At 45.3% G+C, this 25741-nt stretch overlaps 1 protein-coding gene across 3 annotated transcripts in view; it reads right to left on the bottom strand.

Annotated features, from left to right (window-relative positions):
- Positions 1-25741, bottom strand: part of DZANK1 (double zinc ribbon and ankyrin repeat domains 1) — a 50950-nt gene that overhangs the window by 13078 nt on the left and 12131 nt on the right. For 2 of the 3 annotated variants that reach the window (XM_055430409.2, XM_088844035.1), the window contains exons 4-16: positions 24878-24992; positions 23353-23449; positions 22129-22247; positions 21278-21363; positions 18050-18167; positions 15270-15383; positions 13093-13188; positions 10747-10911; positions 8756-8963; positions 6376-6479; positions 4239-4313; positions 2492-2588; positions 1498-1598 (exon numbers count right to left, since the gene is read on the bottom strand). In XM_055430409.2, coding sequence (XP_055286384.2) covers positions 1498-1598; positions 2492-2588; positions 4239-4313; positions 6376-6479; positions 8756-8963; positions 10747-10911; positions 13093-13188; positions 15270-15383; positions 18050-18167; positions 21278-21363; positions 22129-22247; positions 23353-23449; positions 24878-24992 — 1495 coding nt within the window. The remainder of the gene's footprint in view (positions 1-1497; positions 1599-2491; positions 2589-4238; positions 4314-6375; positions 6480-8755; positions 8964-10746; positions 10912-13092; positions 13189-15269; positions 15384-18049; positions 18168-21277; positions 21364-22128; positions 22248-23352; positions 23450-24877; positions 24993-25741) is intronic. The other variant, XM_088844036.1, reaches the window with a different exon arrangement.

Below are 25741 nucleotides of genomic sequence, written 5' to 3'. Positions count from 1 at the left end.
CCATGGACTGTAGCCCACCAGGCTGCTCTGTCCGTGGGATTCCCCAGGTAAGAATGCTGGAGTGGGTTGCCATTTCCTTCTCCAGGGGATCGAACCCGGGTCTCCTACATTGCAGGCAGATTCTTTACCATGTGAGCTTATACTTTATAAGGTGTTTGAAATCAGCCTGAATGTGAGCACCCACCTGCGGAGAACCCCTGCTGCAGGCTGGGTGCTGGTGTGTGAGCCGGAGAGGTCCGGGGCTTGATGTGACTGAGGATGGAGGCAGAACTGACACTGTCCGTATCCACCTGCATCTTAGGCGGAGGCCCTGGCTCTGGGCTCATGGCTAAGCCCCTCTGTTCCCCTTGCCACAGCCAAAGACGTCCAGCCAAAGGGCAGGATGGTGGGTGAGCAAGGGCACCCATGTCTCTTTCTCTCCCTAAAGCTCCCCTTAAAACTATTCAGGGCCCATATTTGTGAAAAAGTATACTCGAACAGCTGTGGGAAACCTGGAAAAGGTACCATCCGTGGATCAGAAATGGTGAGGAATTCCAGAGGGAGAAAACAGATGGAATCAGATGGATCGGGAATCGAAGCCAAGAAGAAAAGCAAGTGTGGACCCCAGGAGTGTGAGTGGGTTCTCCCCAGGGAGCCCAGAGGAGGGTGGGCACTGGGTGTGGCTGAATCCACAGTGGTTATTAAAGGGCTTCAGTGTGAATGCGGGGATGCTAGTGCCCCCCTCTCTCCAGAGCAGAAGGGTGGAGGTTTCTGCTGCTGCTTAAATCCGATGCTGTTTTTCAGATGGTTCATGATTTGCCTAACAGAGGCTTCTACTGGGAACATGGGGCCCAAGAAAGTGAAGTGCAGAGCCCAGGCCTCTATGATGGACACAGGAAGGGGTTGGAGGGCAAGGAAGGAATGGAAAACACCACAGCACTCACACCACCACACTGCCCATCAGGGGAGAAGCCTTGCCACGCCAGCCACTTCAGGAACCCTCTGCTGACAGGGACCTCGGGCCCACACCTAGCCAGGCACCCAGGCTGGGCTCCTGTGCTGATCAAACCAGCCCTTCATTTGTCAACATGACCTGACCACCAAGGGTCAGCATGTGATTAAGACAAACCAAAAAAAAAGAGAGAGAGAGAAAGATGAGCAGATGGAATTGACTCTAGAGATAAAACAGAGGTGGTTCAGGAGACTGGAGAGAACTGTAAAATAATTTCAGTGAATAATCTTGAGAGATTTGATAGAGTTTTACCCCCATAAGGTGGAAACATAGTGTAAAAAAAAAAAGCAAATAGAAAATGAAAAAGTATTCTTCCATTTAAAAACATCTCAAAACGGGGTGGGAGGTGGGAGGTGACATGTGTATACCTATGGCTGATTCATGTTGATGTACGGCAGAAACCACCACAACACGGGAAAGCAACTATCCTCCAATTAAAAACGAATAAATCTGTAAAAATCTCAAACACTAGACGCACAGGCTGAAGCATCAAGAGGCACACGTACCGAGAGCTGCTGCTTCTTCTCCTGAAAGGGTTTGGTCTTGAAATTCTTGGTCCTGGTGAGTTTCTCCTCGGTGTCCGGAGCGCCCTGGCTGTAGTCGCTCACTGCAATGACGGAGGTCCAGCACTGAGTGACGCCCCCTGCCACTCCCCTCGTGTAAGAGCCACTCCCCCTCCCTGCATGCCCATCCCAAAGTCAGGAGGAGGAAAAGGCTTTTATAGGAATTTCTATTTGATGAAACCTGGCAGAAAGGACTCTTGGGGCTGGCCCTCCCAGTCCAGAACTAGAGGATGGATGAGAAGGAGGGGAAAAACAGAAGCTACAGTGTTCAGACCCCAAACAGTACCCCCTGCCCCAATCTATCTGCAAAGGTCTCACACTTGACTTCCGGGAGGCCAGAGAAGGTAACAGCGTGAAGGTGAAAGTGCTGGCCAGGTGTGGCTGGCCAGCAAATGGTAAGCCCTTCTCTGCCGTCGTTGCTGAGTCATTGTGTTGTTTTTGGTCCACCGTCCTTTTTCATTTTTATTAAAAAAATTTTTTTTGATGGGCACCATTTTTAAAGTCTTTGTTGAATTTGTTACAACACTGTTGCCTCTGTTCTATGCTTTGGTTTTCTGGCTTCGAGGCACATAGGATCTTAGCTTCTCGACCAGGGATCGAACCCGTACCGCCTGCACTGGAAGAAGTCTTAACCACCGGGACCACTAGGGAAGTCTCCTGGTTTTTCTTTCTTTAATTATTACTTTTCTTCCAGTTTTGTTGAGATGTAATTGACATACAGCACTGCCTAACTTTCAGGTGTGCAGCATGATGACTTATGCCATGAAATAGCGATCACAAGAAGCTTGGTGAACAGTGTCATCTCGTACAGAAACAAAACTAAAGAGTAGGAAAAAATACTGTTCCTCGTGATGACAACTCATAGGACATGTTCTCTTAACAATGTCCATATATAATGGATCAATGTTTTAAAGTTCCCAGCGAGGGGACAACTCACCCAAGCTGGACCCGCTGCCGAATAGCCCGTTCCCACCCTCAGTGATGCTGCTCAGGAAGTGGTCGCTGAAATTCATCGCCTTGTTCAGGTAAAAGTTCTGGCCAATGAAAAAATTCACGCACAGTGAACGATGCCACATCCCAGTAGAAAGACCGGTCTCCCTGCTCACCTGCCCCTCTCTCTGTTAATGACGGATGGTCAAGCCTGAAGCCTGGCAATCCTTTTGGACATCTCCCTGACCTCACCATGTTGCTTTGTCCATTCTGCCTCTTAAATGACGCCTCGATCTGGACCCTCCTCTCTCACCAGGAACATGGCAACAGCCTCCACATGGGTTCCTGCCAGCCCACCTTCCTGCAGCTGCCCCAGCCCCTCTATACAACGTGTATGTAACTGTGCCCTCCCAAGTCTTGGAATTAGGTCGGCCTGATGGGCAGGCTCGGGCTGCAGAGCTTGAATCCTGGTGCTGTCACTTACTACCTTAGGAACCTTGAGCCTCAGTTTCCTCATCTGTAAAGTGGAAATATTATGACCAGAAGGTAAAATGAGGTTATATGGATGTCTATAAAATGAGGATGGGCGGGACAAAGGCCAGACCTGGAATTCCAATCCACCTGGACCACTTGCACAGCGTGGCATTCTGCCCGCCCCACCATGGGGCCACCCACTACTTCCTAAGCACAGAACACACAGGCTAAGAAGAAACATACTGTGAACCTGGGGACACTTCTCCCACTCCTACATGATGGACAACACATTGCAGATGCTCTTGGTGGCAGCCCAGTTCCCCTAAACCCGTCAGCTACCATCCCAGCTACTACGCTGGCTGCTAACAACTCATGGCTGACCCCTGTCCCCAGCTGCCCTCAGTAAGTGGGTGCTGACTTGCCCGAGTGGTTATGCCCCTCCCCCCACCTCAACTGGGGACAAAGGTGGTGTGATTCACATGCCAGAGCTCCTGGTGGATCAGGCTAGAGCCCTTGTCATTCAGCCTCCCACCACCCCCCACGCCACAACCCTATCGCCTGCATCCCTCAGTCCCATTCTCCTGAAGCACCTCCCAGCCTAAGTTCTGCTGCAGCCACACAACAGAAATCACAGCATTTAGCACTTTCCTTGGTTTCAGAGCACGTTCATGTGCATTTTCCCATGGGATCCCACTCCCAGCCTCCCTGTGACTTAGGCATGGCCTAGGCATCTATCTTGCCAGGTCACAGCCATGGGCAAGTTCCCCCTTCTTTTCCTTGCCTTCTTCACTCACCTTCTCAATCCATTCACTGTTCTTTTTGTATACTGTGACTTCTTGTCAAATGAAACTAAAGCTGCCGAATCCGTCAATTAGTGTTGGTCACACACAGGCTCTGTGACAATGTTCCAGTTACCACATAAGAGGACAGGTCAAGGGGTATATGGCCACAAAGTTTGGCTTATTTTTATAGGCAAAGAGGTCAAAGTACAGCAAACACTTGTGTCAGCTTTTCACCTAGACTTCAGTGAGAGTAAGTAACCGGAGAACTAAAGGACCAATAGGGTGATAACGCCTGTTCTCATGACATCTTTATGTGCCTGAAAGCTGGATTCTCTGAGGTTTAGCTCAGTTACTTATCTAATTCTATGAAATTGCTAGCCTACAGTTATTGGAAACTCTTCCTTTCTGTGGATTATGTAGAAGCATTTCAATAAATTATAAGCTACCCTTTTCTAGGTCAGTCAGTTCTCAAATGAATAACTTTTGAGTTTTACTCACCTTGTTTGAGACTTGAATATAATTCAACCTGATGCTGACTTCATAGCCATCCTCATGAACAGTAGCAGAGATGAGCTTGTAAAAAAGTAAGAGAGAGAATTCACAACCAGGAGTGTGGGACTCAAGGCCCTGAGGCCAAGAAACTCTGAGATGCCAAACTGTACATGTAATCAAATATTTCATTAATATTTGATTAACAAAAGGAGGCAGGAAAAGACAAACAAAAAACCAGATGAAACAGAACACAAAGAGCAAATGGCAGACACAAATGCATACTTATCTATAATTCCATTAATCATAAATGAACTAAATACTCAAAAAGAGTCAAGACTGCCAGATTTGGTTAAGAAAGCAAGACTCAAATTTATACTCTCTTCAGGAGACATACCTTAATTAAGTCACATGGCTGCAAGTCATCAACTAGGAAAAAGTAACCTGGGGTGGGGGTTGGGGTGAGACAGGTCCTTGGCAATCAAGGACCAGATATTCAGGTAAGCTGCTGTCTCTGTAAGTGCCAGAAGGAATTTAGATCAATGGGGCTCATCAAATGCTTTAAGGATCAGACACTGAATATTGTAGGTTTTGTGGGCCATAGGGTCCTTGCCATTGTAGCACAAAAGCAGCTACAGACAATAAGTAAATGAATGAGTGCAGCTGTGATCCAATAAAACTTGATTTACAAAACTGGTAACAAGCCAGATTCACCCCACAGGTCATAGCCTGCAGACCCCTAGGCTGGGCCTAAGAATTAACAAACCACCAGAATGGATTATAAAAAGAAATTTAGCAATACTTGACAATGACACAGTTTCAATGTTGGCCTAACCTGGTGGCAGAGGAGTGGGTGGTCTAACTTTTAAAGGTTCTTTTGACCTCATGATGGAGGAAAAGGTCTTCTCACAGATGTGTCTTTATAACAGCAGTACCCTTGAGATCTGACTGACCTGCTTCAAATCCTGATCCCTGAAACCCAGAGTGTAGTCCTGGGAAGGTTACCAAAGCTCCCTGAGTCAGTTTTCCTGGATGTCAAATAAGACTTGTTCTGATTATCTATGGCAGCATAAAAAACCCCATATTTAGTGGCATTCAATAACCACCATTTTATCAGGTTCATGGATTCCAAAGGACATGGCATGGACACCTTGTCTTGCTCCATGCCTGAGGTCTTGGCTGGAAGGACTCAAGTGGCAAGAGGTGGCTCCATGCTCAGGGGCTGGGATGACCAGGGTCAGTCATCTGCCTGGCTCCACATGAGGCAGGACCACTCAAGGACTCACTTCAGCTGGGGCTGCAGACAGAGCCCCTATGTGCAGCCACTCGGCGTGGCTTGGGCTTCTCACAGTGGGGTGGCTGGGCTCCATGAGAGAGTGCTGGTGGTGAGTGTGCCAAGCAGGGGAAGGCTTGCATGACCACACCTTGGGAGGCCCAGGCATCACTTCCACCACAGTCTGTTAGTCAGACAATCACAAGCCCACCCAGATTCAAGGTGAGAGGACACAGACTCCATCCTCTGAAGGGCAGACTCTCAAAGAATCTGTGGGCATGTTTTCAAAACTGCCACAAGGTGAGGCTACCCACTGTAGGTATGTTGAGAGGACGAGACGGAGGACCTGATGCAGGTACTGAGCGCAATTTACCTGGTAACTCTTATGGCCACAAGGGCGAGTGAAAAGGGGTGGGATTTAGTGCCAATGTGGCTATGCTACACTCTTCTTTCATTACAGTCTAACCCTCCATTCCCTTCTCTAGGGGATCTTCCTGACCCAGGGATCGAACCTGGGTCTCCTGCACTGTGGGCAGATTCTTTACCATCTGAGGTACGAGGGAAGTCCCACACACAATCCTACAGTTAGGTGTAATGGTTCTGACTCAGGATCCCACAGCCTTTGGCATCTAGAAGCATGAGACGTTCACAATGTACCGTTTTGAGTCAGGTGCCCAGACCCTGGGACAAGACTCAGGTGGCAAGTGATTGAGGGAGGCAGAGCTGTGGGGAGGACAGTGAGGAGGCATGGAAGGCAGGGAAGGAGAAGGAAAAAGAGCAAGCCAAGTGCAGTTTCAGGACAGTCAGTGGGGGCAACCTCAGCCCGAGCCCGCGGGACGGTCTGTGCAGAAGTTCTGCTCAGAGTCTACCCACCTTTCCCATCCTGGGTTCTGCAATCAAAGCTCGGAATTCGGGGTTGTTCTGAGCATAAGACCGGAGGTGAGCGGAGATGTGGTCCACCTGCTTTCTCCAGTATCCTGAGGAGGAGAGAAGGCTGAGCACATGGATGACTCCTCCGAGGTGAAGGCAGAGAAGGACCAGCCCGTCACATGCTCTCAGAGAGCTGGTTTCATTTGGCCAAACTCTGTGACGGTTTTTACTTACTCAACTTCGACTATGTACTAGAGTAAGTTCCATTTTTTTCGTTCCTGGTTAATTTTTTTTTTTTTTTTGCACATGATTAATCATAGAATGGGCTTCCCTGGTGGCTTAGGCGGTAAAAGAATTTGCCTGCAATGTAGGAGAACTGGGTTTGATCCCTGGGTCGGGAAGATACCCTGGAGAAGGGAATGGCTACCCACTCCAGTATTCTTGCTTGGAGAATCCCATGGGCAGAGAAGCCTGGCAGGCTATAGTTCATGGGGTTGCAAAGAGTCAGACACGATAGGCAACTAAGAACAATCATGGAATACTATAGAATTCCAATGGAAAAATTTGATAGCCATATCTGGGATCTTTTTATTTTATTTTTTGGCTGTGCCGTGAGGCATGGGGAACCTCAGTTCTCTGACCAGGAATCAAACCTGTGGCCCCTGCATTGAGAGTGTGGAGTCTTAGCCACTGGACCACCAGGAAAATCCCAAGGGAGTCTTTTCTTTTATTCTTTTAAAATTAAGCATATTGAGAAACAGCTTATTATTAAAAATACACCTTTAAAATACACCTATTTTAAAGGTACAGTCTGAGTCTTGGCAAGTATATATGCCCCGTTGATATGCAGAATGCTTCTGGAAAGCTTTCTTTTGCCTCTTTCCAGTCAGCACAGGGTTTACAATAATTCTAATTCATTGCCACCACTTAAGACTTGAGAGAGTTCACGTGTCTGTTCTCTCGTCCGCAGGTGGGCAACACATGGCAGCACTAGGCCTGCCTTTCTGCATTGGCTCAGCTGCCTGGGCCGCCTGCTCTGGACGGGGCAGGGCTCTCTAGCTGGCCACAGCCCCCCAGGAGGGGATTTTAAGGCCTAAGGATAACAGTGAATGATGTGGTAGAAAGCAAGTAAGAGGAGCCTAGAGACAGGAGTTAAACCACAGGCTGGCCATCTTACCAAAGAGAAGCACAGAAATAAACAGCTAAGCGAGACAAGCTCTCTTGAAGTCTGAAAAATATCTCAAACACTGACCTCAAAAACTATCCATGTAAAAAAAAAACAAAACACCTCACATTTAGCTGGATCAATCTGTAGAGCAGTTTACACCCCTAGAGCATTGTAGAAAGTAATAAAGCAATCGGCCAGCAGGACATGGAACTTAAAGCCTGGCGGTGGTCAGGGAAAGAGACCTTACCAAAGCCACGCAACTCAAATGTCCACTATTGATGAACAAACACAACAGAATATCACTCAGCTATACAAAGAGGATGAAGTATTGAAACATGCTACATGGACAAACTTGGAAACATTATGCTAAGTGAAAGACTGATGCTGAAGCTGCAGCTCTAACACTGTGGCCACCTGATGCGAAGAGCCGACTCATTAGAAAAGACCCTGATGCCGGGAAAGACTTGAAGGCAGGATGAGGAGGGGGCGACAGAGGATGAGACAGTAGGATGGTATCACCGACTCGATGGACATGAGTTTGAGCAAGCTTGGGGAGATGGTGAAGGACAGGGAAGCCTGGCGTGCTGCAGTCCACGGGGTCGCAAAGAGACATGACTGGGTGACTGAACAATGACAACCAAGTGAAAGAAGCTAGCCACAAAAGACATCGTATGCTTCCATTTATAAACCCAGAATAAGCAAATCCAAAAGAGAGAAACAGATGAGTGGTGGCTACACCCTCGCGGGTGGTGGTGTAGAGGGTGGTGCTCACAGGATGCGGGGTTTGCCCTTGAGGAGATGAAAATGTTCTGGAAAAGGAGACGAAGAGCGCTGATGGTCATACAATACTGCTCGTGTACTAAATATTACCGAATTGTACCCTCTAAAATGGGGAAGATGGCGACATTCATGTCAGGTGAACTTTACCACACTTAAAAGAGCTGATGGCAGACAGCAACAGTGATGCAGAGTACCAACATCTGTACGCTAGTATACAAAGTCTTATGTGCTATTTCATTGACAAACTAGATAAGGGGGTTAGGGGTCAAAACACGCTAAATGTTTAAGGAAGTGTTATCATTCATTCAGACCAAAATTACTTGGAAACAGAAAAATAAAGGCACTTCCTGTATATAAAAAATGAATCGAAGGGAAGAAAAGGAAAGTCTCTTTCGCTGGGAGTGTGGGTGCCCTGCAGAGAAGTGTTTGTCTCACCTCTCCCCGGGCTGACGGCTGTGAGGAGAGGCTTGTGGTCACTTGTCTTCTCCTGCCTCTGCTTCTGGGAAGCCACCTCCAGCTCCTTTTTCGCCAGGAGGGTCCCCGATGGGTAGAACAGGCCGGTGGTCTGTGTGCCCACATCCCTCTTAGGCCCAGCGTCAGGCCTGGGCAGAGGAACATTTAGGGGCTGCCAGACAGGTCGAGGCTACGTGAGCAAGATAGGAAATATTAAAAAATATATAACATAAATTAATTCATTTTCCATTTTACTCACAGAAAACAGTCCTAATCAGAAGCAAAAATAACTCCAAAACCCTACTTTGAACTAAAAAATATGTTTCCAGGTCTTGCCTCATCTTCCTTGCTTGTTTTTCCCAGCAATGCCCAGCCTGATCTATGAAGCCAGCCCCACCCCCTGGCCACTGACTGTCCTACTGCCTGAGGCCTGGAAGAAATCCATCCTCTCAACTCTACAATCCAGTGGACCATCGACACTCAGCTACTGGGCACCAGCATTTTCTCTGAGATACTCTTTGTTCTCTGGGCCTGGGGGACTGAGAGGACCACCACGTAATGTTGTATATGTTGCACACTGAACAAGAGCACTGCATCTAAAGGGGTGATATTCACGTGGTGGATGCTGTATGTTTGCATATTAGGACAATTTTTCTGGAAGATGGAAGAAAATGTCCAACAAAATTAGTAAATTACAATCAATTTCCAACAGATGGCAGTCAAGTGTCTTAAGGAAAAAACAACATTTGCACAAACATGCCACCTGGGTTATTGGCAGTCGTGGGATCTGTGTTTTAATCTGGGTTAAGAAGTCATGGTGGCTCAGACAGGAAAAGAATCTGCCTGCAGTGCAGGAGACGTAAGAGACTCGGGTTCAATCCCTGGGTCAGGAAGATCTCCTGGAGAAGGGCATGACCACCCACTCCAGTATTCTTGCTTGGCGAAGTCTATGGACAGAGAAGCCTGGTGGGCTACAGTGGGGTCGCAAAGAGTTGGACATGACTGAAGAGACTAACGCTTAGGACTCAGACTTAAAAAGGCATGAACTCCCTAAAAATGGATGCAAAGTTGCTGAGTGCATGTGCATTCTCTCTACAAGTGATCGATCTTCACAAATTCTTCTGATGAAAAGAAGACTCTAAAGAGAACAGACCTGAAAAATCTTTCTGTAGCTTAGACAAATCCATAAATGGCTAACATGAAGCTGGTTAGAGATTGAGTCCTTCTAAAATACTCTTGGGAGATTTTCCTCAAATATGCCCAGTTGTTATAAGTGGCAAAAGCAATTTTATGTACCCCAGTGTAAGTTTTCTAAAATATAAAAGGGCAGGGGGAAATTTCTTGGTGTGCTACATAAGAAATACAAGAGAAAAAAAAATATTTTATCCCATGTATTTTAAATGTCCCTAATGACATCTATTAGGGGTTCCCAAGTGGTGCTAGTGGTAAAGAACCCACCTGCTAATGCAGGAGACATGAGAGATGTGGGTTTGATCCATGGGTCAGGAAGATCCCCTGGAGGAGGGCATGGCAACCCATTTCATTATTCTTGCCTGGAGAATCCCATGGACAGAGGAGCCTGGAGCGCTACAGTCCATAGGGTCACCAAGAGTTGGACATGAAGTGATTGAGCATGCATGCAATGACATCTATTGCCTTGCATATGTGGTTAGGCCTCAATTTAGTGTAGATAAATACATATCTATGAATATCTGCCTGATATGAATATCTATGAATATCACATCTATTCATATAGATATGAATATCTATAAATGCATATCTTTGAATCCCAAAGCAATCAATGTGAAGAAAACATAAACTGGTTGAACTTATTTGGACACCTAGTTAAAGTCCATGAGAAGGGTCTAAGTGTTTTGGCTCTCATCCCCTGGGCTGGCTCACAGGGTCGGGCACACAAATTCAGAGTCAAAACCCCGTCCCGGGACCAGGTCTTACTAGCGTGGAGGCCTCACCTCAGCAAACAGGCCAAGTTCTCCAGCAGCTGGAGCCAGGCTGCTCTCCACGTAGGGTCGTGCCAAGGACCTCACATAAAGGCCACAGGAGCCACAGAAGCGAGCAGATGGGTGATTGCTGGCCCCACATTTAAAGCAAACTGAGTAGCAAGTCGGAACACTAGGCTAGAGGACAGAAAATACTTTCAAATTTTCATGAATATTAGAGACACAGTCTTCCCATACAGCTTACGCCCAACCCATACAACTGCAGCCCTCAAAAGAAGAAAGGCTGATACTCTCTTGACCCTGCAGTTCTACCTTCTAGAATTTATCCTGCAGATGAACAAATACATTAAGAACTATATTCAAGACCATTCCCTGCAGGATTGTGGATTCAGAGGAAATAACTGGAAACAGCTTAAACGTGCAGCACCAGGGGATGGCCTGAACCTATCACAGTACACAGAGACAGTGTAATGTTATGAAGTCATGGAGAAAATAAGAAGGTTACTAACAGGATACATTGCCAGGCGCAAAGCACTGGGTCAGTGTTCATATTAAACTACAGTTAATTAGTTATGCCTTCGATGGCTGAAAGCAGACCTCAGAAGCTGAGTGCCAGTGATGACTTCTCGGGTAGGAGCCAAGGGACTAGGATGAGGAGAGACTAGCCCTTCACACGAAACTTCCTACACTATTTACATGGGACACTCCCACAAATAATTCTGAGTGTTTTATTAAAAAGGTAAGCAGATAATTCATAGAAAAAGAAACACCAAGAGTCAATACATGAGTGAAAAGGTTTAACCTCAAAGAAATGCAAATGAATATAGCAATGAGAGACCATCTCAGTTTGAGAGAACTAATGGTCTCTGTCTCCAGACTCTTAAGGAAGCAGGTTGTTGTTGAGTTGCTAAGTCGTGCTGACTCTTTTGGGACCCCATAGACTGTAGCCTCTCAGGCTTCTCTGTTCACAGGACTTCCCAGGCAAGAATACTGGAGTGGGTCGTCATTTCCTTCTCCAGGGAATCTTCCTGACCCAGGGATCAAACCCACATCTCCTGCTTGACAGGCAGATTCTTTACCACTGAGCCACGAGGGAAGCCCAGCTAAGCAGTGGCTGGGACCCAAGTCCTAAGAAGTGATTTCTGCCTGGGTGTGGAGGAGGCGGCACCTGGCCTGGAGTGGCTGAGAGAAGCTGTTTTAAACACTCCCACAATGGCTCCACACCAATCACCAGGCAAGCCTCCTCTGTTCACTCATGGACAGGTGGACACGGACCCACATAGGCAGGTCTACACAGTGTCCTCCCGAATCCAGAAGGGAAGAGAGCCCTGAACCACAGCAAACCCTGGAAACAAGGTATTTCTGCTCAAGTAAAAGTATGATAGCCTCACCAATGAATAAATTAGAACAAAGAGCACACACACATTCCTTTACGGAAAGTCAGTGAGATGAGAACAGCCCCCCAAAACAGTCAGAGAGCTGTATTTTGCAATGGCCCCAAGGAAGCAGGAATTTTATTCTAAATTGGCCAGAAAATACTGACTTCTTTGTGGGATTATGAGGCCAGGGTGAGTTACCTGGAAGTCATAATTTCATACACATGAAATAGATCATCTACACAGAACCTAATCACTGGACTTGAATTGGACTTCAATTCCTTCATTTTAAACACTCAAGACAGGCTGGCAGGAAACGCAAGCTATGGTACTTGCTAAACTTCAAAAAAGAGCAGGCACACAGTGGAACTGAGTCTTTTTTGGATTAAAGCCTCACTTCACTGAAGTGCTGAAAATGCACTTATTTTTGCTTAAAATAACATAGTCATTGCCAGCACTTGTGCTTTTCAGCTTGCTTTCCTAGGACAAGAAATTTGGAACTTGGCAACATAGTACAAAACCAGTTTATACACATTTTGCTTACTGATAGGATACAGTTTAAGGGAATCTGAAGTGTTTTACTAAAATAAAGCTTAGACTTTCTCTTAAAGAAATTAATTTTAAACAAAAACCAAAACAGACATGCCTGCCTGTGAGTGACACATGAATGACTTCTGGCCATTGGGGCCCCACCGGCTGCGCCAGCTTCCACACAAAGTCACCAAATGAAATTCTAAGAAACTGCTGACTTGATAGAACCCTCCTGAAGACTGTGAAGACAGTTGTGTGTTGGTGAGCGTGCAGTGTCCTCTCCACACACAGAAGTGCTGCTTTCAGCGTACCATGAGTCACTTGTTGTGGTCTCTCCCATCTCCTCCCCAACAAACTTCCTCCCCCATCTCTGCAGACTGTATTTCTCATCATCAACAATGAACGTTTATTGACTACTGAGATACAGGACGGGTACGTGCGGTCAACCCACCTCTTGCGGCGAGGACGGCAGGGTCCCCTCGCAGGAGACGCAGTATCTTAGCTGAGCCGGGTTCCCGGTGCCGCAGTCGCGGCAAATCACTCTCTCCTTGAAAACAGGGAAAGAGACCTGTGTGTTTCCACGGTGCTTCTCTAATCTCTTCAAAGAAACACGTTCATTTTTCCTCCCATTCATCTGAGTAGCATAGTAATGCCAGGACAAAAAGGGTGTTAATAACGTGGAATAATATAAGAGGCATCTACCACCGTGAAGCAGATATCCTGATGATTTCAACATCTAAAACTTATCTTTTGAATTAACTTACATGGAACACAAGTTTGAATACACACACACACACCATGCAAAAACAGGAAGCCATATGCTGTGTTAATTTAAAGTGGCATCTGTAGGTTGATTCAAGTTTTAGGTTATATTTCGAGGCATGACACTTTGAAAGCCAGGATTGAGAATTTTCATATCTACTTAATCATGCTTTTTTTTAAAATCCCTTTCTCTTATTCAGTACTTTAAGTCCAATAAATCAAAGTACTTCCCCCCGCCACTAAAAAAGAAAAAAGTGTTGCTATGAGAAAACAGCTGTGCAAAGAAATCACCAAGCAGTCTTTCCAGTTCATCAGCCAGCTGCTGCTGCTGCTGCTGCTGCGTCACTTCAGTCGTGTCCGACTCTGTGTGACCCCATAGACAGAAGCCCACCAGGGTCCCCCGTCCCTGGGATTCTCCAGGCAAGAACACTGGAGTGGGTTGCCATTTCCTTCTCCAATGCGTGAAAGTGAAAAGTGAAAGTGAAATCGCTCAGTTGTGTCCGACCCTTAGTGACCCCACGGACTGCAGCCTACCAGGCTCCTCCATCCATGGGATTTTCTAGGCAAGAGCCAGCTAGAGACCCTACACTAACACCAGACCTGAAACTGGATTGGTTTAGAAATTGTTACAACAGAAATAGTGCCCAACAAATGAACATAGATTTAAAAGAAACAAACCCTGAAATGAAAAACAAAAGAACCTGAAGAAGAGTATTCATCTGGCCTTAGGAAGGTAAACTGACTTTTTCACATTGCTTCTGTGTGAGTTGTTTTGTTTTTTTTTAGTGTTGAAACTGCACTACTGGGTAGGCTCTCCATCTCTGGCTTCAACAATATACAGGAAGACCCAAGACAAGCAAAAGATTGTATGTTTACAAGTAATCTAGTTCAATATGAATTTGGATTTGCTCTGTAGTTTCTCACTTAGAATTGGAAAAGTGAAAAGACTGCCTTAGAAAATGAGTGGTAAGTTCAACCTTCTGAGTCAGGAAGCTGGAGATAAGTTGTCACACACACACACACACACACACACACACGAAAACAGAAAAGATGGTTAACATAGCCTAGGTAGTGCGGTCATGCCCCACGGCAAGTAGTGTCTTAGTTTCCCCACCAGGGATTGAACCTGTGCCCCCTGCAGTGGAAGCTCGGAGTTTTAACAGCTGGACCACTAGGGAAGTCCCCGAGGTGTTACAGTTCTCACTGTACATTAAGTTCACGCATTTCCCTTATTGCTGAAAATTTTTGTTCTTTTATCCCCAAAGTTATCTATATTAAACCTATTTCATCCTCTAGTGAACTTTACTTGAGGTCAAGTAAAAAGGAGGTGACTGGGGCCGTAAATTCAAAAATGGAGAAAAGATATGGTTGTAGGTTCAGTGATTCTACCCCCAAAATATTCCTGGCATGATGCCATTTGTCTAACAAGATGTTTTTGAAGTTCGACATGATACTTCACTTTTTCACCTTTGTGACAGGTTGTAATCCTCCTTTTCTAGGTGATAGAGACCCATAAACAAAGCAAACACAAACACCAAGTGACTTTAAGGACAAGATTACAAGTCAACATGAACGACAATGTTCAATTTAAAAATATATGGAGTAAAAACCTGTGTGAGCTTCAGTGCAATTTGTCCTCCAAACCCATGTCTGGGGGAACACATTTCTATGGATCTCTCCTGATGTTTAGATCCTGTTGGCAAGATCAACTCTTGGGCAGATGCCCTTCCAAAAACAAGAGTGGGTTTTGTTCATGGGTATTAATTAGCTCATCAACTGTCAGCCAATGCCATCAGCTGAAGAAAGACGTTTAACTGCTCCAACATTGATTTCTATGGATTCTGTCACAGATTCACATTTCATTACCTTCAGGCGGAAGCTGGCCTGTGGCTGCAGCTGTGGTGCCAGGGGAGCCTCACAGACCACACAGATGGGTGTGTTCAGGGGCACCACGTTCTCACACTCTGTGCATAAGCCCATCTGCATGAAGAAGGAGGCCAGGTTGGTCTTTAGATGCAAAACATGAAGGCACAAATCGATCTTAGAATGTAAGGTTTAATCTACTTTTGTAAAAAATTTCTTTTAAATAATTGCCACTTTTATTTCTTATTAAGGTAAAAAGATATCTACTGCAGAAAAGAGAGGTGCAAAGAAAAGAGAAAAATAGCTTATAGTGGAGTAAGGAAATTGACAAATCTTTTCTATATTAAAAGGCAATTATAAAGTTGGATAAAACTGTTAAAAAAAATAACCATTTCAGATTCTGACCAAAGATAGAGGATGAACTGAAAAACAATGAACCTTGGGTGAGGACCCCACATGTCTGCTGGGTCTTATTTGGGCTGCTCCCTGTCCTCCTCCAGCTCCATCAGAGCAGGGTGGGCTGTGAACACCAGTAGCTTTGTGGCTGCTGGTGGCCAGGGCTTACAGGATCTGGAGCTCGGTCAAGATGACGTGCTCAGTGGCCAGCCAACAGGGAGGACCATGGCTGCACCAACCTGAGATCGTGGTCCTGTTTTGAGCGACTGATGAACCAGCAAGTAATCAGGGACTTAACAGGCAGTTCTAGAAGGAGGGAAACTTCTGTGTATTGCTAGATTTAAGTTAAACTATTCTGAAATAGACTGTGAGAAGTTAAGGAGTCTGCTGTATTCCCTAGAGCTCTATTAAGTAAGTGTTAGTCGCTCAGTCGTGCCTGACTCTTTGCGACCCCATGGACTGCAGCCCACCAGGCTCTATTAGAAAATAACTTTAAAAACTCAACTTTTTTAAATAGAAAAAAAATTTCAACACAGGAAACATAGGAATTAAAAAGGTGGTGGTGAATCCTGAGAAGAGTCCCCCTTCAAGGCCACTGCCCCAGGTAAGGTATTATATACTTCAAGGAAAGGAGGGCCAGCCTCCTCAGACAGAAGGGCCAGCTTGTCCACCAGCACGAAGCTCAGAGAAATTCAGGGAATCAAGGTCATGCATTTTGATCTGGGTCCAAGCCAGAACCTCCATTCCAAGTCTCAGGATCCTTTCTGTACCACTGCAATCCCCAACTTTCACAAAGAAATGTGGTGATAAGGTGAATTCAGTTGATGCTGTAACTCACCAACAAATACAACTCAATTCTGTGTATGCTTTCAGCAGGATGATGCAGAGTGGCTCTGGAGCTGAGAGGAACCCCTCTGCACGTCTCTAATGAGACCCTGAGTGTCTTAGGTCTGGGACCCTAGAAGCAGGAGCCACCCCTTTAAGTCCCTGAAGCCCAGCTGAGAGCAGGACACAGTAAGAACTCACTAGTTCAGATTACAAAGCTGTTTATACATTAGGGCATGTTAATAAATACCATTTACAGGCAGTTTATATGTTCCGAAACTCATCATTTTGAATATTTATAATCCCTGATAACCTTTTCTCCCTGTAACAACAAAGAAAGTCTTGAAAAATTTGCTTTCAGACCAGTAAAAAAACAACTTTGACCTTGTACCAACAAATATATAAGCAGGCAAAATTCAAACCAATGAGACCTGTCATGTTTTATTTGCTGTACCACCTTCTTCAAGGAGTTCAAAATATATCACGGGAGTAGAATAAATTAAACTAACTTCTACAGCATCTCCCTTTAGTACCTAGCCTCTTGCTTGAAGGCATAACTCAATTCTAAAACTCTGAACTTTGAATTCATTGAATAATGACTTTTTCCTAGTGACTATCTTTTTATTTTTGGTGAATTCTACCAAATGCTTAAATTTGTTTTTAACTGTAGGATAATGGCTTTACAATATTGCATCGGTTTCTGGCATACATCAACGTGAATCGGTCACAGGTATACTCATGCCCCCTCCGTCTTGAACCTCCTTCCCACCTCCCACCCTGTGACTATCTTTTTTAAATGGTCATTTTTCAGTAAACTTCCCAGATCCTTCTGCATCATTTTATAAACCTGAATCCAAAAGAACCCCAAAGTGCATAAGAGATGAACATATTTAGGTGAAGGTTTTGATTTTCAGTAAGTCAAGTATGTTTTATAACTAACTACAAACCTTTTTTTTTTGGCTGAGCTGTGCAGCTTGCAGGATCTTAGTTTCCCGACCAGGCATCAAATCTGGGCTCAGGAGGTAAACACAGCCGGTCCCAACCACTGGACTTCCAGGGAATTCCCTCACTAACTACACACTTAATGGTAGGATAATATCAGTTATCATCTATGGTCAGCTAAAACTTTTAAATGTAGACATACTGATCGATCTATAGCCAACATAAACAGCTTCTTTGGACAGAATGGTGTATTTTACAGATATACAGACCTGTAATCAGTACTTGTGGTCATTTATTTGTAGACTATATTTCCATATTGTCCCCCGGTTATGAACAGAAATATCATATGAGTAGGAAACATGTATTTATCCATAAGTGAACCACTGAAATCAAAAGATGTCAGTCTTTTTCTGAGCCTATGCTTCTTCGAGGCCACACAAAAGGAAATGGCACTGCAAACGTGTTTGATTCCTAAATAAGAGTCTGGATAGAACAAGATTCATTTGCCAGTAATTTTTTCAACAACTATCTGTGGTTCCCGTGTGCCAGGTGCTATGCTCCTGCTGCAAATACAGACCAGATCGACCAATGGAAGAAGCTTCAAGGATTCTGCTACTCACCTGAGCTCCTTCTGGGGGCGGCAGACGGCAGCCAAAGATGGGCGGCACAGAGGAGCCACATTCCAGACAGTAGCGAGCAAAGGGGTCCGATGGGCGGGCCACCAGGCAGCGGGCACACCTATGACACAAGAGGTCCCTGAGCGGCCCTATGCTGAGCAGTGCATGACATCGACAAGCGACTGAACACTCTTAAAAAATAAAACAGGAAGCAGAAGGCTCTCAAAGGCAATGGAACAAGTTTAAGATGGGAGGTGCTTCTCTAAGCAATTTTATCACAAAGTCCCACACGGCTGGGACCACAGTGCCCCTCACCTGGAGGCCAGGCACCTCTTGCTTCCGGGCACAGCAGCAGTTTTATCAGCAGCCTCGACCCCACTTCCGAGTGCGGCCCTGGCTCCTCCTGGCACCAGGGCTTTGACATGAGTGAGGGTGAGCCCTGCGAATTCCAGGAATGTCCACAGTACACTTTTCTGACTCTTACCTGGCTCTGGAGAGTCCCTGTCAGGTAAGCCCTGCCTACACATTCACTCACCTGCGTGGAGTCCGAGGTTCTGCCCCAACACCGCCTGCTCACGTCCAGGTGGCTGCGTCACCCTTCAGCCTCACCCACCTACCTGGTTGTGAAAGGATTCCTGGAACTGGCTCCCCTGTCAGTCACCCTGTTGCCACCAAGCATTTCCAGGCAGGTCGAGCCCCGATCCTGTGACCTAGCTGAACCGCGCAGCGTCTATGGTGTCTGCATGCTGTGCACCAGTCTCTACCAGGGCCTCTCAACAGTCACAAGCCTTTGTAGTTGTGTTCACTTGGGGAAATGCTGGTCTTTTCACCAACGGCGCTGGGCAAACCGGGTTCTTTTTGGGATGATGCATAAGTTTGGCAAATGGGATGGTGCTGACGGTGGCCCAACACTATGAATGTACTTAATGCCATTGAATTGAACACTTAGAAATTGTTAAAATGGTAAATTTTCCAGTATTTTTACCACAGTAGAAGTATAAAGGACTATAAAAAATTGATATTGAATAAAAGTAATAATGTATTATGAGGTTCATAATATTTGAAGGAGTAAAATACATGACCATGATAGCACAAAGGCTGTAGTTATCCAGTTACTGGAAGTTCTTAGACTACATATGAAATGGTCTAACATCACTTGAAGACAGACTGTGATAAGTTAAAAATATGTAGTATAAACCCTAAGGCAACCACTAAAAGAAAACTTATAGCTAATAAGCCAACAAAGGATACAAAATAAAATTAAATCATAAAACATACCCAATTAATCCAAAAGCAAGCCAAAAAAGGGGGGGTGACAAAAATAGGTAAGGCAAACAGAAAACAGATAGCATGACAGCTGACTGAAATGCAAACATACCGATAATCAGAATAAATATAAATACGCTCAGCACCACACGCAGATTGTTCTATTTTCTAAAAGCAAGACCTAACTACATGCTGTTTAAAAGAAACCTTCTTTAACTAGTGAAACACAAATAGGTTAAAAAGAAAAGGACGAAAAAAAGATGCACCATGCAAATACTAATCAAAAGAAAGCAGTAATGCCGATATTAATACCAAACAAATATGATTTCTAAGCAAAGACTATTACCAGGGTTAATAAAAGGTTATTTCACAGGAGGAGGGATAAACTGGGAGATTGAGATTGACACATACGCACTACTATATTTAAAAATAGGTAACCAATAAGAACCTGTTGGACAGCGCAGGGAACTCTACTCAGTACTCTATAATGACCCATATGGGAACAGAATCTAAAAAAGCGTGGACACACGTATGTGTATAGCTGGTTCACCTTGCTGTACGCCTGAAAGTAACACAATGCTGTGAATCAATCATACTCCAATAAAAAGTAATTTTTTTAAAAAAGCTTATTTTGTAAGGATAAAGGGGTCAATTCAGCAACAGAACATAGGACTCCAAAGGTTTATATATTGAACAACAGAGCTTCAAAGTACATGAAGCAAAGAACTGATAGCAATACAAGGACAAGTTAGACAAACTTATAATTATAGTCATAGATTTCAGTATAACTTTCTCAATAATTGATAAAACCACAGACAAAAACAATAAAGACAGAGAAGACACTGCAGCATTGTATTAGTTTCAAGTATACAACATAATAATCAAAAATGGTGGATACTGCAAAATAATCACCACAGTGTTAGCATCGGTCACCACACAGTTACAGAATTTTTTCCCTTATGTTGAGAACTTCTTCCGTTTACTCTCTTAGCAACTTTCAGTATGCAGTACAGCGTCATTATCTATCTTCATCACTTACATCCCCAGGACTTATTCATTTTACGAGTGAAAGTTTGTATCTTTTGACCACCTTTATCCAGGTCACCCACTCTACCAACCCCAGGGGAAATGCAAATTAAAACCACTACCACCACCTTACCAGAATAGCCAAAAATAAAAATAACAGTGTTGGTGAAGATGTAGGGAAACTGGAACTCCCATCCATCATCTACTACTGGTGGGAGTATAAAATGGTAAACATATGGACAATTTTCTTAGAAAGCTAAACATATGCCTACCATATGAGCCAGCTACCCCACTCCTAGTTAGTTAGCTAAGAGGAATTAAAGTATATATGCACAGGCTGACATGTATACAAATGTTCATAGCAGCTTTATCTGCGACAGCCAAAACCTAAAAACAATCTGGATGTACATCCCATAGGAAACAGGATAAACAAACTGTGATGTATCCATATGATGGAACACTGCTCAGCGTTAAAAAGAAACGTCCAATGCATGCGTACAACATAGGTGAGCCTCCAAGTCATCAAGTGGAGTGAAAGAAGCCTGGCCAATGAGCAAATACTGAATTGTTTCATATATACATATATGGGATCAAATGCAAGCTGTGCTGCAGTGACAACAAGCAGACCAACAGGTGCCTGGGAATGGGGCAGTTCACAGGGGAGGATTTTAAAAGGGTGCAAAGTAGGAAACTCTTGGAGGTGGTGGATTTGTTCATTTTCTTGATCGGGATGATAGTCTTGAGAGTATATGTATATATCAACTGTACTCTTTAAGTGTCACTTACTGTATGTCATTTGTGCCTTTAAATTTTGTAAAAAACAAACAAACAAACAAAAAACAGTTGGGCAAATACCATTGCTATGCCCCATCCTCAAATTATTTTTGACCATGTTGTGTCTTAGCAGTACTTAGAGAGTACAGAGAAAGCAACACATACTTGAGAAAGTCCGTCTCCCTGTGAATCCTCATGATCTCTGTGCTTGTCAAGCTCTTCTGGCCAGTTATGTGTGCAAACCCAGGGAACTGAAACGAAGAACATATATAAAATCACGGTAAAAGATCTGGTACGGTAAATTACACAGAGTTCATCTCAGTGCTTTGTCCCACCATATCCAGCAGCCATCATTGTTGCCACCATGCGCCAGCCACACCAGCCTCCTGATGATACTCACGTTGCTGAACTTGAAGTTACTTGACCAAGATCTTTGCAGGGCTGGTTTCTGTTCATCTTGAAAGTTCAATTAAAATGTCAACTTGTTAAAGGGGCCTTCTCTTATCCCCCTGAATTAGGACACTGTTCTTCCTACCTGGTCATTCTCTATCCCAGGAGTTCTCAAGTTTGGGTGTTTGTCAGAAGAAAGGCCTATTAGAACAGAGGATGGGGCCCACTCTAGAGGCCCTGAGGCTGCAGGTCTGGGGGGGGTGGTGCGGGAGGGGGGTGTCTGCATTTCTGATGAGTTCCCAGGTGATGCTGATGCTACTGGTCTGGGGACCACACTTGGAAAATCACGGCTCTATTCCATTACCCAGGTCTATCTTTTTCATGACAAATCACTATTCTTAATTATTTTTCCCATTATTCACACGTTCATATCTGCCTGCCCCCATCCCCAATAAAGTGCGAGCACCATGAGTACAGGGGCCTTTTTTGTTCAACTAGGTAACTCGGCTCTGGGACAGTGCTTGACCCGGGGTGAAAGGGCAGGGACATTTCCTTAAAATATGTTGCAGGAAGCAGTAAAAACAAAGGAAATCTTTAGTACCCAAAAGAGTTTCTTTAGCAGTTACCTGTGGCTGCTGGGGGGCTGGTCTAGAGCCCAATTCATCACGGAAAGTTGGGGCTTCCCGCGGACTCTCTGAGAAGCGAAGATCTTTCAGTGTTTTAGGGTCACTTCTTTCACCCATATCTACAATTACATCAAAAGCATCACTCTGTGAATATCTGAAATCATATGTGCATTCATGCAAATGTGTCTTCATAGTTAGAAACCTTTTAATAAGGGGCCACTTTGGTCACATCCTTTATCTAATGTAGTAACTATGCAGAGAAGCTCCCACTCAGTTGAATTCATAGCAATAAAGAAAAAAGTGGGCTCAGACTGAGAAAATGAAAATCTGCCCTGCCACATTGCTCAGAATTCTGCACCAGGCTGGGAGAATGGATAAACCCAGTTGCAAGGTCAGCAGGAAACATTATGTCCCCCAAGGACACACTGCAGCTGTCACATATGCTAACAGTTCCCACTCTGAGTGACCACTGCTTCTTACTGACCAAGAAACCCTGCTCTCTAAAATCAGATTATCAGAAAACTTTGCTGTTCGAAATCATAATCAGTAAGAATGAAACATCCAACTCTTGCCTGGAAGACCCAGGTCACTGTGACATAGAGTTGATGTTCAGTCACTCAGTCATGCCTGACTCTTTGTGACCCCATGGACAGCAGCACACCAGGCTCCCCTGTCTTTCACTGTCTCCCAGAGTTTGCTCAGACTCATGTCTATTGAGTTGGTGATGCCATCCAACCACATATAAGCAGCCTCAGTGTCCAACCCTGGTTCAGAGCTTCAGAGAAAGGTCTCTGGGCACCACCTTTCACATGTATCTTTGTTGTTTCCAAGGAAACAGAACCCTGGTCCCCTTCTGGGGTCCGTATCTCATGGTGACTATTTCCCACTGATCTCTGCTTCGCCTGCCTATCAGAACTCTTCTTTCATTTAAATTTCATCCAAACCCCACCTTCCCCCAGCAACTGTTGTCTGTACTTTAGTTGATGAGATCGCCACGGTTCCTCTACCATGTGGTCTCCCATGTTGCAATGAATAGATAAATCTGACTCTGCCGGACAGCTTGACTCTCCCTCTTGTAGCCAGGATGGCGTTAAAAGTCAAATGAGATCTTACTGTACTGTCCCGGTGTTTCTTAGTCAACCCCTTGGAAGACAAGAACACAAGCCCTGAACCTGTTTGGTGGTTTAAAATACTAACTCGTATCTTCGTCCTGTTACTTCATACCTGGAAACTTTCCAAGGTTAACATTCCAACCCAGTTTACTTTCAGGATTCTTATATTTCTTCCTTCCTTTTGATTCAACAAATCCATTTTTCAGTTCCTAGGAGGGAAGAGACTGTGTATCAATCACTTGACTCTGCCCGTTTAGATATGAAAATTAAAAGTTCCATGGTAGAGACGGTGACACAGCCTGCACTTCTTTACTAGAAAGGGGTCAGAGTCGTTTTCACCAAGTGACCTTTGTCTCACTGTCTCTGGACACACACACAGCTTTGACTCTGGGCTGCTTGCGTGGCAGCACACCTGCTTGGGAAGCCCCTTCCGTGTCAAGTGGCCAAGACTGGAGGCAGGTGACAGCACACACAGGTAGGGTGTCACATTCGGGAGACAGAGTGACAATAGAGGGACCACTGGACTCTGGGGGCAAAGACAGGGTGGGATCAGACCCAGACAGATCTTCCATCCACTGTCCTCCCACACACGGCCCTGAAACACAGACTTGCTTCTCTCTAGCTTTCTTCTCCTCAGGGTCAGTCCCTCATGCTTGGCTGAAGCCTGAGCACGTGCTGGTACATGCTGGCTCAGCCCCTGCTGGCTGCCCCCCGCCAGTGTAGACCCCTGGTCACAAGTGGGCCCCACACCATGCTTGCATCCACTGCTCTGGTCCCACGGCCCCTTTGCTGCCCTCTGGTTAATTGTTAGGCTGAAGGGACTCCCCCCCAAAACTTCCCAACACCCCAACGAGAGTCTGAGACTTTCTGTTTAATTGCCTCACCGTGGGCTGGCCCACCCTCTGACCCTGGGATCCATCCCACTGATACCCAGAAGCCAAGGACTAGAGTTTCAAATGTCCTTTCTAGACAGGTGTAGTTCATTCTCTAAAGAGGTGAGGCTTTGTATCTGGAGATGGAGCTTTCAACATAACTGAAGGCCACGGCCATTGAGGGCTCCTACTAGCCTGATACTTCTATTCAACAAATACCTCCACCCTCTCCTACCTGTCCCCATGCAGGACATGGAGCATGGCAGAATTGCTCTCTGCTGCCTGGGAGCTTACAGTACATGGGGGAGACAGACAAGGGGCAGAGTAATCACGTGATCAAAGCACTTGATGAAAGAAGGCCTGGGAGCCAGGGGAGCAGAGACAGAACACAGCATGCACAATCGAGTTTGAGTTGGAACAGAAACAGGGGAGTCACAAAGCAGGAAAGGATGACTGAGGACAGAAACTGGCTCTGAGAGGCCAGGCTGAGGGTTTCTGCTTTCTTCCATAGGGTAAGAGGAGAAGACACAGATATGCCTAGATAGAGATGCCGGTGAGGAGTCTCCAACGGGCAGGGTGGAGGCCTGACCAAAAGGGGGGAAACCAGCAGAGACACTGTGCAGTGGCTGACAGGGACCCCAACGATAAGGACCTGAAAATGGATGACAGGCTGACTCTGGGGGTAAATGAAGGGGAAGATGTGACCACTGAGGAAAGGGACCAAGGACGTGGTGATGATCCAAATGCATCAGTGTCAGTACTTGCCTGCTTTGGAGGGTCCTTGAGAGCATTTTCCACCGTGTCTTCTGGAGAGACTGGATCTGCTGGAACCGAGTCCACCTGAAACACCTTTGTGACAATGGCACTCTCTCTGCAGTCTCTGAAAATTATTCCAAACAGGAAAAGACTGTGTGTCACACAAAGGTTCAAAGACAAGGTGTCCAGCAATTAAGATGACTCTAGAATGAATGTATTATATTAATATTTTAAATTGGAGAGACCAAAATATTACCATTTCTATGGTCTTAACCTTATTCTTATTCAGTTATCTCTTGCTATGTAACAAGCCACTGCAAAACATTATGTCTTAGAACAAAAAGGCGTGGGTCTGCCACCTCTCGTGTGGTTGCAGTCAGGTGTCAGCTTGGGCCGGAGTCAAGTGAAAGTACAACTCAGTAAAAAGTCCAAAATGGCTTCTCCCCTCAGGTTCTAAGTCTGGCCTGGGACAGACTTAGAACTGGGGACTTGCCAGTCATCTCTCTCCTTCCCTTTCTATCTCCCTTTCCAGGTGGTGAACTTGGGGTTCCTCACAGTAGCAGGTCTCAGGTAAGTCAGAGACTTCCTACAAGGTGGCTGGTTTCTCTCAGCGTTTATGTTCCAAGAGACCAGAGCAGATACTGCAAGGCTTCTTGTGGTCTGGCCTTAGCATCACATCTGGAGCATTCTCTTGGTCAAAAGTAAGTCGTAGGGCCAGCCCAGATTCAGAAGGAGGGGATACTGTGGGAGGCATGGCTCACTGGGGGCCATTTGGAGGACTATCTACCACATTCACCATGAAGATGTCACACCTTAATCCTGAAACTATTCTGAAGCAAAGAATGAGGTTACCTATATATCATTCATTCCACG

This window comes from Moschus berezovskii, chromosome 15 (assembly GCF_049115385.1).
Source record: "Moschus berezovskii isolate FMDL1 chromosome 15, NW_MosBer_1.0, whole genome shotgun sequence".
NCBI classification, from domain to species: Eukaryota; Metazoa; Chordata; class Mammalia; order Artiodactyla; family Moschidae; genus Moschus; species Moschus berezovskii.
The sequence above is the reverse complement of the archived record's forward strand: the minus strand, read 5'-3'. Positions and strand labels throughout refer to the sequence as shown.